We start from the raw sequence: 12,144 nt of genomic DNA on the forward strand, positions 1-12,144 counted from the left end.
ATAAATGAAAATCAACTGGTGGCGAACAGGTTGGCAGTTCACATCAAAAGAAATTGAATTGCACTTCTGTTCCATTCTGACAGTTCTGATAAATTTAACTACCCTCCCCCATGATACACAGAAACCCACACATTATATAGGAATCATCATCATGATGTGGAATTCGCTAAGGAGTCAGAAATTGTCAGACCCAATAACCAAACATCAGCATTCCAGTAGGGCAGGGTCCATAAAAAATTACTATTGACCCAGATGCAAGAACTTGATTGGGGGGAGGGAGAGAGGTTAACTGCTATTTAGAAAAGGAGTGGCTTCCCAAAATAATGAAAGAGATTGCCTCCCTAATCTAACATTTTGCAGAACAAAGCTCTAGGTCTTAAAACCCGCCAACAAGGTAACGCTTCCTAAAAAGGATTTTTAAAAGTTTTCTCTCTCCTCTCTTTATCCATGGAAGTGTTACAAATTTTAGCCATGCTGATTTGGTAACTTCCTTAAAATAATGATAAACTGAGTGGTTTCGTGCAAAAGTAAAACTTGGCGAACTGTATGAACTGCGTGAACTATTGTGAACTGTTAATTCGATTAAATGAATTCTTACTGGAAATTAATCATACTTTGGGCTGCTCTGCATTGTTCCAGAACCGCATTTTCAAGGGACAATTGCAAAGTAAGCAAAAGGAGGTTCACTTTTCTCCAAGATGCCTTCCCTCCAAGACGCTGTTGAGAGCCTCAATCTGTGTAGTATTGCAACAGATCAAGTTACAGAAGCAAACACGAGTAATTATGGAATTCACAACAAATAATTCTCTGGAATTCACCAATAATTATATAGTACTTCCACTTCATGCATCTGCTAAAGTAAGCTATTGCCTAGGAAAACTAGTCAACTCAACTCAACTCAGGTCGCAATAAACTGTTCAGGTGACAAACAATCCACCTGGAGATTCCCCCGAATTGAATTGGAGCTGCAGGGTCTAAGGTTAGGTCCCACTAATTTCGCAGTAGAGGACACGCCTTTCTCTTTTACATATAGGAATCTAGATGAAAACAAGAACAATTTAGCATTTTAGTTGAATAATTGTTTCAAGCTGCTTCCAGTTTTACAGTCACCTGTTTTCCTGTTCCTAAATAGAAGAGCAGTCAGAATAAGAATATGACTCGATTCAAGACAAATTTCCTTGAGTCAATGGGATTCTACATATTGTTATTTGGACGTGTCCTCTACCGAAATCAATAGAATTTACATGTCTAGGTCAATTTATTTGTTTAAGGTGCAGCAGAGGTTCCGAGCTTAACTGTTCTTATAAACCCCCGAGTCTAAAGAGATAATAGTGCAGTCCTACACACGTCTTCTCGGAAGTAAACCCCACTGAGTATCTTGCTACTTACTCCCAGGAAAGTGCGTTTAGGATCGCAGTTTGAGTCCTATGGATTTCAACAGAACTTACTACCACACACTTATTGCTGAGGATTGGGGGGGGTACTGTTTAGTACACCGTTCCCCTGAGAACTTACACCTTTTAGACGACAGCTTTAATATATTCCTCTACAGCTATTGTGTAAAAATTGTTATTCAGCCAAGCTCTGCGCGGGAAAAAAACCCCACACGTTTCAGCACAAGGCAACTCCTTTGCAGGTTTAGCTTCTCAATATGAGCAGGTCAGCCAATTGCCTAATGTTACCTTTCTCCCACAGCCCTTAAAAAAAAACAAAAAACCATTATATGATAATTCGCACCATCTCCAGTTTTTATAGACTAGCAAAAGAATCCTGCATGCAAGCTGCACAAGGTAGTTTATGGAATTTAGTTCCAGTCAAATAAATCTTAAAATTCCTGTTGGTAAGTGTCATTCCCGCGGTTTAGTTTCTGTAACATTAACCAAACATTTCGCAGGGTAATCAAGAGCGCCATTATGTACTTTGCCAGGATATCTCCAAGTAGCACTACAACCTGTTAGCTAAAAAAGGAACGAAGTGGGCGTGTGTTCAGAGCACGGATTTTAGAGTTTTACTAACACCAGGCACCACTGCAGTGAGAATAAGTAAACGAACGCTAACTGACAGGAAAACTGATATCCCAAAGAACTGTTAAAGATAATTTACACACACATACACGGAGAATTTTTTGCACATGGGGTAAGGCAAAAACAGCGAGTCTTCTCATAAACTCATTTAGGCTGCAATGCTATGTACAACTGCATTCCTTAAGTACAGTTATTAGAAGAAAGTAAGTCCTGTTGAACTCAGCATCGCTACTAGGGTGGAGAAGTTTGTTTTCCTGAAACACCCCTGAATCTATCTCTTTGAAGGCCGCTAGGAAAAAAGAAGTCTGCGGAGTTTATGCTCATCCGGTACTTGAACAGCAGGAAAGGCTAACACTAAAAATGGCAGCTACCACAAAATCAGTGCTAAGTGTTCCACTGTAGTGAATCTGTATCGCAGCACCCAAAGAAGAAGCGCCCGATAACTTCCACCCTCTTCCTTCCAGCTTCATGTGGGGCGTTAAATATCATAACTGTTACACATGGCGAATACTTCAGGACCACAATTGATTAGAAGCTCCGACGCTTTGAATTGCAGTTTGGAAGCCGCAAACCCTCAAACCGCTTAATCTGGTAGTAATTTCTCTGCATGTGTGTGGGGGGGGGGGACGACGACTATAATTCACAACGCAACCTGGATAGGACACAACTAAAGGCATGCCCCATTGTCGCCTATCAGATGATTATTATTTTTTTAAGTTAGAATTATCGTTTTAAATTACATGGGGTGAGTGCCACTGGCATCTAATCCACTCCAACACCCAGCTCGGAAGTATTCACCTGCCGCCTGCTTAATCTGGTACCTATTGCTTTCCCCGTAGTCTGAAATGGGAAATTCCAGAGCAGCCGAACCTCACATTTCTAGCAACCCGATTTTTATCTTCCTTCAAAAGCAACTCCCGTTCGATTCCACATAGACACGGCTGTCGTTTGGACTGAGAAGGGGTATATTTACAATGCAGTCAAGCCAACAACGCACATCCCTACAATGGTTAAGATTGCTGGCGTACTCTCGGCCAAGTACGGCTGCAATCCTATGCGCACTCCCTCGGGAGGAAGGCTGCAGCGTGACTTGCCCCATGAACTCGGCGGTACTTGCTTTCGCGTGGACTCGCATTGCAGCACGTGTGCGTCGGAACACACGTGTCAACGGAACACCAGTGTGAACATTCCCCCTGAAATATCTAGTTATTTCTACACAGGCCGCCGTATATACCAACTCTTTATGTAACAACTGAGTTGTAACAGCCCGTGGCTAAAGGCAGAGAGCGGGGATAGCTCAACAGACCGATGAATAGGTCTGCCCGCCTGCGAGCCTGGTTCTGATGCGGGTTCCCACGTTGCCACCGCCGGCTTGTGGTCCAGCGATGGCACCGTCCGACGGGAGCATCTTCCAGCCCTTGCTGTCAATCACGGCGCGGGAGGCGAGCGAGAACCCCCGAGGCAGCCAGTCAGGCTGGCGCGCGTACGCGGCGTGTCCAATGGACGCGGCGGCCTTACCTTGGTTGCGGATGGCTTGCTGGCTCTCCAGGCAGTTGGGCAGGTAAGGGCCGCTGGGGAACATCCTGGCCTGGCTGGCGGGCGCTTGGCTGGGCGGCGGCGGGGGCGGCGGCGCGAAGGGGCCGTAGCGGCAGGCTCCGGCGGTGCCGGTGAACTGGCCGGAGAAGTGCACCGTGAAGGCGCTCAGGCACTGCTCCTCGTGAGCCTCCGTGGCGCTCCAGCTGGGCTCCTGCTTGATGAAGGCCGAGTGCGGCGCCAGCGAGCCGTACGACGCTCCGGGCGGGAAGTCCAGCACAGGCGCCCACTGCGCCGCGCCGCTCACTGGCATGGGGCAGTTGCCGTTGCCCGGCAGGGAGGGCACGGCCGGAGGCAGCAGCGCGTTCAGGTCGCGCACGTCGGAGCCCATGGCGTCGCCGCAAACTTTCCGCCGGGGCGCCGGGAACCACTCGCTGCCGCTGCCGCCGCTAATGCCGCCGCCGCCTCCGCCTCCTCCGGCGCCGGCGCTGCACTTGCTCCAAGCGCTCTGGCCCCTGCCCGGGTCCGGCTGAAGGCACCAGGCGGCCGAGCCGAGCCCTTTCGGCGACGCGGGGTCCGGGTTGGGCACGCAACTCCCCGGCTCCAGCCCTGCGGGAGCGGGCAAAAGCGACAGCGCAAGGTTGGTCTCCAGGGTCGCCTTCGGGTCCGGCGGACAGCGAAGTTGAGGAGACACAGAGAGACAGAGAGACAGAGAGAGAGCGGGTGTGAGGGAAAAGAAAGGCGAGCGAGGCAAAAAAAAAGCCGAGTGCGGGACTGGCGGGAAGCGGCTGAGGGGAAGACCTGGCCTGCTGAACTGGCTGCGCGGGAGGAGGGAGGCGCGAACTGACTGACTGAGGAGCCGCCTTGAACTTCTTACCTCAGCGGCGGCTTTGCCCTCAAGTCCCCAAAGCTCAGCTAATTGAGAGGGGGGAGCCGCGCGAGGCGGCAGCGGCAGCAGAGGAGGAGGAGTCAGTGGCAGCAGCAGCAGCAGCCGCAGCGCGGGCGCTCCCTTCACACTTCGCTCGGCGCCTCAGCCGCCTTCGCGCGCCTCAGAAGCACTCGCAGCCCCGGGGGCAGGAGCGGACAGGGCAGACGCCTCTCGCTGCGGCTCTCCCGCCATTGCGCGGGCGGAGGGGCCGAACACCGAGCCCTCCCGCATCCCGCGGAGTCCTGACTTCAGCCACCCGACCTCAACACACCCGGGTTTCTTTCCCGGGCAAGCTGGAGGCTGCTGAGGCGAAATGCTCGGAGGCTGGCTTGGCTCCATAAGCGGCTTAGTTTGCGAAGGGAACTTTGACAAGGCTCAGGGAGAGAAAAGGCGCTTGGAAGCGAAAGATGCCCAATCCAGCGCCCGGCCTTTCCAAGGAAATGCCCCTCCCTGGATGAAACCCTGGGAGACAGGGCGGACCACGCTGAGCCAGGCTATCCCCACGTGCCCACATAACACCTGTTCTCAATACTCTTCCCGCAGTGCTAAAAATAACCGATCTTGTAGTATGGCAGTCCTTACACTTTGGAACTCCCTGCCCCTTGACATCCGTCAGGAACTTTCGGAGAGCTGCTTATAACATTTAGGCCAGCCTGACCGGACATGGAGAAGTTATGTGTGTTTAGCTTATTGCTGAATTTAGTTTTTGAATGTTTTGATTCCGGCTTTTAACTGTGTCTATAAATAAGGTTCTCTTGGGGTGGGTTGTAAACCGCTTGGAGGTTTTATTACAGTCAAGCGATGCACAAAAATTGTTAAATAAATAAGACGGACCAGGAGTTTTAAAGCACGCCCCGCCCGCAATAATCCTAAACAGGAGGTCCTGGGAATTGTAGCTCTGCGTGAATTGTAGCTCTACAGTTCCCAGGTTTCTTTGGAGGTCCTTTAAATGCATGCTGTGTAGCAGCCTATGTCTTCGGAGTATGTCCGTCCATCATCTAGAAACACACAAGGATTTAAGAAGTTCTTAAATTAAAGACATTCGATTGGGCTCGCAGATTCCCCAGTGTTACGTGGCACAAATATACTCCATCCTCTTCTTCATCATCTCATATTCATTAGGTTGGCCGGCTGCCATCCGAGAGTGCTTCTTCCTGAATTTCACTGGAGGTCGAATCCTGCTTTAGGGCTCCCCTGCCATGTGCTTTTACGGAAGCTGGTCTAGCTAACGATGGCCTTAAGGCGCTGGTGAAGCTCATCTTGCAGCTCTACCTCTGAGCTGCGAAACACGAAGCCTCCGATTCGAATCTCACCTCAGCCAGGAGGTCTCCCTCCCTCAGCTTACGTGGGTGTCCATCACCTTCCGAGCCAGTTAGACGAATTACAACCCGTTTCTAAGAACGATCAAGGGCACGGAACACTATATACGGTAAATACTAGTAGATGCAGAGATGTCAAGCAGGTGACATCCGCTGAAAAGAGGGAAAGGGGAACTCTGGCGATGTTCTAACAGGAAAAGTAGAACGAAAGGGAGAGCGACTTTTAAAGTAAAACACCGCTTCCTTCGCACTTCGTGAGCCCGGTGGTTGTGTTAATATGCATCCAGACAGAAAAACAATGAGGGCGGATTCTCACTTCAACAGGGTTTAAAGCAGTTGTTGGCACCGGTGGTCTGTCCCGGGAGACAATGGAGTGCGCCTCCGGGGATGAAGTCAAACCGCTGGAGAATCACAGCGCCTGCTGTGGCTGCAGAGACCAATAACTCATAATTGCTGCCTTCCGTGTTGCTTTTGTCTCGTTAGGAGCACTGAAGTGACCTTCCTGGGGTGCAAGCCTGGGCAGTGTGCATGGAGGTCCTGGGCTGCCCAGAACACAAGAGTTCTTGGCCTCCCTGATGTGGTCCAAAGGAAAGCAGAGCAAAGTTTGACACCAGTTTGGCTGCAAGAGTTGCCGGAAGAAGACGCCATCCAGCAGTCCCAGGGACTCATGATCCTGGATGCTGCAGACCTAAGGCCCAAATCATAGTGAAATTGCTCCACCAAACAGCTGAGCTGAAGAAAAGGGAATGGGGGCACCATTTCCACGCCTCTGCCATCATTTCTTCCCAGACCTTATTATTGAATTTGCCCTACAGAATACCTTCCCTACTAAATCCGGCTCTTCTTCCGCCTCTAAGGGTATGCACGAACAAGGCTGCCATCCCAAGCACGTCTTACTCGGAAGCAAGTCATTTGAAACCAGTGGGACTGACTTCTGAGTACAAATAATGGGGCTGCCTAAGAGAGCCGCATTTGAGGAAGGTTTCTTCTTCTAATCCCGTGAACTGAAGAGGAGCTTGAAATTCACAGCATCACCTGAGGCGGATCTGCTCTCTGTTGCTGGATCCCTGAGGTTACTTGAAGAAAAGTCATTTTTCACAAGTTCCCCCCCCCAGTTCATTTTGCCCCTTTTGATTTTATTTTTATATCTGGTGTCGTCACTGGTCGTCTGTATTGACCTATCAAGGATTTCCCCGCTCTCTTGCTTCCAGAATCGACTCGACACACTTTTGCAACTTGACCCGAAGGGGTGGTGACCCTCCCGCTTTCCACATAAGTCATATGTGCCTGAACCAGCAGGTGGATCTCACCGCCACACTAACAGTACGACGGCGCAGCAGGTTCGCTTATGGGGAAGCAGGGCAGGCTGCCTCTACCCTCTCATTGATGCTCCAGGCATTCTAGCATCTGCTGCCTGAAGCACTGCCTCCCTCTGCCTAATGATAGGGACCCGGTTCGCTACGGAGACCCTCATTTGAATCTAGGCCTTCTCAGACCATGCCTTCCTCAGTCCACTACACCGTGCAGCAGGCTCTTTTCTGAAATACAGGACTCATACCCTCGATCGAATTCGAATGAGGAAAAGGAGGATGTTATGGACATAGTATATATTATTTACGGAGAGTAGTTGTGTTACTCCGGCAGTAGAAACCACAGAAGAGTCTTAGGGGCACCACAAAGACTTGACCCTTTTTTCATTGTGGCATAAGCTGTTGTTGATTAGTCAGCTACGTTAGATCATGTAGCAACTGTATGCTATTGCTTCTATGACACTTTTCAGTGTACAGAGTGCTTGACATGCACCTAATGCCTCAATGCAGCGAAAAGGATTTTCGTGAAGATTTTAAGGTCGGTCCAAAACCAACCCTCCAGATAGAGTGGACTTCTAAAGGCATCCCTTTAGTGGACTCTTCCCGACTAAATAAACAGCCACTTTGGTTCTCCTTCACTGCCCCTTCACTGCAAGGGATTGGAGGAAGGCTGTAAGATGGCAGACACTTCGTCCTAATAACATTTTGTCCCCCATTAGGGGGTCTGATCCGGAGCGACTCTGAAGAGGAGCTGCAATAAAAGAAACTGTGATTAGAGGGTGTTAGAGGGTGTTTAGCCCGGTAGCGGTCGCTCAGCCCAACCTACTTCACAGGGCTTGTTGTAAGAGAAACGGCGAGTGATTTACTAAAAGCAAATATAATAAATAATACAGTTTAGTGGAAAGTGGAGTTCTGTGTGCCATCTACTTTATCTATTTACCGTAAATGCCCGCCAACCAGCAAACAGCTTAAGAGAAGGACCTCATTTGATTTCAAAAAAATGAAAATACTGTGTTCATGGAGTATGATAAAACTCATCTCCAAATCTCCACGTAGTTAATATTCAGATTTTATTTAGCACCCAAGCATTTGTCTACACTCCAACTAACCTATATAACTTATAGAAGTGGTGACTCTCTCTCCAAGCAACTAATTCCCGCAGAGACGGCTGGCGGGGAGAGGACGGGGCAAGCAACCCCCCCCCCAAATCTCACCTCCCACTTGCCCTCCCATATCTGAACTGCTGTCATTCATATATGCTGCTATTTTTCTTTGTCGCCCACTTAGAAACACACTTTGCCCCTTCTGTGCCCACCCTGATATTTTCCCTCTGGTCCCTCCACTGAACTCCCGATCCTTTAAGGCGGCTGCGGGGTGGGGTATTACTTAGCAGCCACTTACTTGTTTTAGTGGAACTTTATTAAGAGTGAAAATAGGAGCAGACGCTGACGCCAATAACATCGACTCGGAAGTAAACCGCACTGAGACCAGTTGCGCTTTCGCCGGGAGAATCTCAGCCTCAAGATGGCAGCCTGAGCCGTTTTTGACATCTGGCTCTGATGACAGCTCCTAACAGATGAAATTTAATGCAATAAACTTACCAGTGTATATTACAGGAGAGGAAGCAAAACGTTGCAAATCACTCTTCTGGTGTCACGTGCAGTTTTTCAGCAGGTATTAAACAACCTAGTTAACATAACCCTCTCTAGGGGACAGGGTTACTTGGTACATGAAAAGGGCAACATCTAGAATTTCAGACTCAGCTTATGAGACTTTCTTAACATTCAAAACTAGTGCAGCAATCTATACCTTTTTAAAGGATCTTGTAAAGTTTGGATATGCATAGTTACTTGCATACATACACACACACACACCAAGTTTGTTTTGTTTGCTGATTTCTTTATTCATTGGACTATATAGTGCCCGGAAAGTACATTATTGCCAAATATCTTCATTTTAAAAATAGCACCCATATATTTCTCAGTTAAAAGCAAGTGCCGAATCAAACCAAGTCAGCAAAATTATTTTGTTTCCTGATCGTGTCTCTGTGTGCCTGTGTTTAACTTCAGTATGGGATATGGTTTGTAAAGGACCTTTACTTCTCCTTTACAGAGAGAGAGTGTGTGTTTCGGACACATAATTCCAGAATTCAACTTTGAATGACTTTGGTAAGTTTATACCTTTTCCTTCTTAGACTGAACTCAGTTGCAGAGTGACAAATCACCTTTGCCTTCGGAGAGTGGTAAATGGTACAGAGTTCAAAAGCGCCCAAGCCTCCTTCTGCTCCTACACAAGCAGTAACAGGTAGGTGCCTATTTAACCGCTAGCCATCGCTTTCTGGGTTTCCCCTTGTTTCTGCCATTTCATTCCGATCTGCCGTAATATAGCACGTAAAACTGCAGTGGTTTAAATTGCAATGCTTGAGAAGTCCGATCCGTTCTGATAATTGGAAAGTTCCTTTTAAACACGGACACCGTCTTCTTTTCCTTGCCAAACCGCTCCGTCTCAAATAAATCCAGGTACTGTAGTATTTTTCTCAGCACGGAATGAAAGATACTGAGTCAGAGCTTATCTTTTTTGAGTACAGGCGGAGAGGCATCGCCGTTTTTAAATCACTTAATGGTGGTTGTTGTTTTTTTTAAATCTCCCCACCCTAAACTATTGCGAAATCTTTAGCAATTCCCATTTGCTCTTCCCTCTAAACTGGCAAAGGCTCTTTTTAAGTACCGTAGAACGAACCGAGATAATATAATCTGTCAACGACCTGTATCCCAGGTTCGCCATCGGCACTAATGAACGACCCCTGCGGCCCTAGGTGGACCAGAGCTCTTTGCGAGGGCCATTGTTGTCTTAACCCTGTGTTAGCTCTTTTTTTTTTTTTTTTTTTTTGGTCCGGATTATAAATTGGTCGACCTTTTCTAGGTTAGCTTTTGTCTATTTACATAGTACAGTTCAGAGTTGGTATTGGCTTTCAAAGAAGAATAACCCGCCCTCAGACCTCTGGAAGGAGTGGGGAAGAATGAACCACACAGCCACTGGTGTTTAATCTGATTTCCGTCTAACTGAACGAAATACATTCAGATCAGTGTGGTTTGGCTGGAGCTCAACGTGGGTCACGCTGACCGATAAATCCCCCCCAAAACATGAAGTGGCAGGGTCAAATTTCCGCCCCCTCCCGGCTAAGTTCTCCTTAAATTTTCCACTACCCCTTTGAAATGGATGGAACTGGCTTCCAATGGCAGTTACGTCGAGGAGAGGTTCAGAATTTCAGGAATTGAGACCATAGCAGGGCTAGATGAAAGCCCATTGGCCGGTCAGTTTCCCCAACGGATCCCGTGTAAGATAGTCCCATCTCATGTTTTGCTTCTAGATCCTCATTCGCAGCATTTAAAAATAACCCCAATAACAGATACACCGGGTTGATTGGATTTCTCCTTTGAGCTTGAAGGCCAAGAGAAAGATAAGACAAGTGCTCGGTTCTCTAAACAACAATAGCAACAATAAGTGGCCAATGACGCGCCCCTTCCCATTTTATGGAAACCGGCAAATTCCAAAAATATTTGGGAGGGACAGCCGTAGAAACAAGGTCTATCGACGCCTCAGGTGGGGGAAAAAGATTTCTAGATGTTGGGGATTTTTATTTCGCTATTGCTCTGGAATTCAGTCACACGACTCGCTTAACCCCACAACTTTGGGGAAGAGCCCCACCACTTTGGGGAAGAGCGGACAGACACGCGGGCTGTCGCAGGAGCAGCATTCCAAACCCGCGTCCGTGGAAAGCGCCCAAGGAAAGTGGGAACGAAAGTGTCGTTCCGGCACTCTCACTTTCCCGCTTGCACACACAGCCTCCTCCCCCACTCGGCTTCGGAAGCGATTTGATCTCGTTTAGGATGGGCGGAGGATGTATGATGCAGGATTCAGACTGCAATCTTCCTTCGTCGTGTCTATTCGGGAGCAAAGCCCACTGAAACCAAGCGGGGTTTACTCTCTGGTAAAGGAGATTCGAAGGAATGCGGCCTGAATCGTCAAAATAAATGCGCTCAGGGACCGCAGCCTTCAAAGAAGTGGAGCGGGGGTGGGGTGGGAGAGAGAGATCGAGATCCAAGCGCATTTCTGCCCTTTTTCTTCGCTGGTGAGTCTCCGCAGAGAAGCAGAGGGGAAATATCTTTCTTCTCACTCACTCAAGGGTTTGATTATTTAAAGTGCCAACCCCGGGAAAAACAAAGCTGTGAACCATCTCCAGGCAGGAGCCGCGGAGGGTGAAGGGAGCAGCGAGAGCTGCGAAGAGACAGAGAATCAATCACCGGCCGCCAGTCCCCCATTCCCAGGAGCGAACCTGTCACCCAGCGCGCCAGGACGGAGGAGCTGCAGCTCAGAAAGCGCCGTCCCAGGAGGCAGCGCAGTGCAGAGCGCCCTTCTTGTTCTCCCAAACTGGGCGCAGCTACTCTTACATGGATAGACCACCCTTCCTGCAAGCAGCTCAAGGCGGTATACACTGTTTCCCCCCTCTCTCCTTTTTTATCTTCACAACAGCCTTGCGGGGTAGGTTAGGCTGAGAGGGCAGTCACTGGGGCAGACAGAGGTTTCTGGGAGAGCAGCACAGAGTTCTTCTGAACTGGGGCCGGGCGTGTGTGTGCCTGAACCATTTTGCATTGTGAATCGCCTGAAGCTCCGCTGTTCCCAATACCCGGAGCTCAAACGTGTCCCTTTCCCAGTCAAGGGTTCGAGAAGGAAGCTTCAACAGCCGAATGGAGAAGAGAAGGGTTGTTTCGGCTTCTGGCCCCTTCCACGCCAGTCCTTCTCCCCACCCCGGAAAAAATCTGAAAGAGACCTGTTGGGATCGTCCATTGGACCTTTGGGCCAAGAAAGCAGCAAAGTGTGCAGGCTTTCCGGTTTCACAGAAGCCTTCGTCGCGCGCGGCAACCCTACAAACACGAGAACCTGGGTTTCGGCAGCACATGGCGCAGATTGAAAGGCAGAGGAGAAAGTTAACGTAATTTGTGTAACTGGAGACGATTGCGACTATTTTG

General features: G+C 48.9%; 1 protein-coding gene and 1 long non-coding RNA gene across 4 annotated transcripts in view; both read right to left on the minus strand.

Moving 5' to 3' along the window:
* WT1 (WT1 transcription factor) overlaps nucleotides 1-4,546 on the minus strand; it is a 51,962-nt gene extending 47,416 nt beyond the window's left edge. Inside the window, exon 1 of one of the 3 annotated variants that reach the window (XM_077929989.1) lies at nucleotides 3,543-4,546. In XM_077929989.1, coding sequence (XP_077786115.1) covers nucleotides 3,543-3,948 — 406 coding nt within the window. In that variant the 5' untranslated portion in view covers nucleotides 3,949-4,546. The remainder of the gene's footprint in view (nucleotides 1-3,542) is intronic. The other 2 variants (XM_077929987.1, XM_077929993.1) reach the window with 2 other exon arrangements.
* The window catches only part of LOC144327978 (uncharacterized), a 78,013-nt gene that overhangs the window by 47,416 nt on the left and 18,453 nt on the right, over nucleotides 1-12,144 (minus strand). The gene's annotated exons all lie outside the window — the stretch shown is intronic.

This window comes from Podarcis muralis, chromosome 1, assembly GCF_964188315.1.
Source record: "Podarcis muralis chromosome 1, rPodMur119.hap1.1, whole genome shotgun sequence".
In the NCBI taxonomy this organism is placed as follows: domain Eukaryota; kingdom Metazoa; phylum Chordata; class Lepidosauria; order Squamata; family Lacertidae; genus Podarcis; species Podarcis muralis.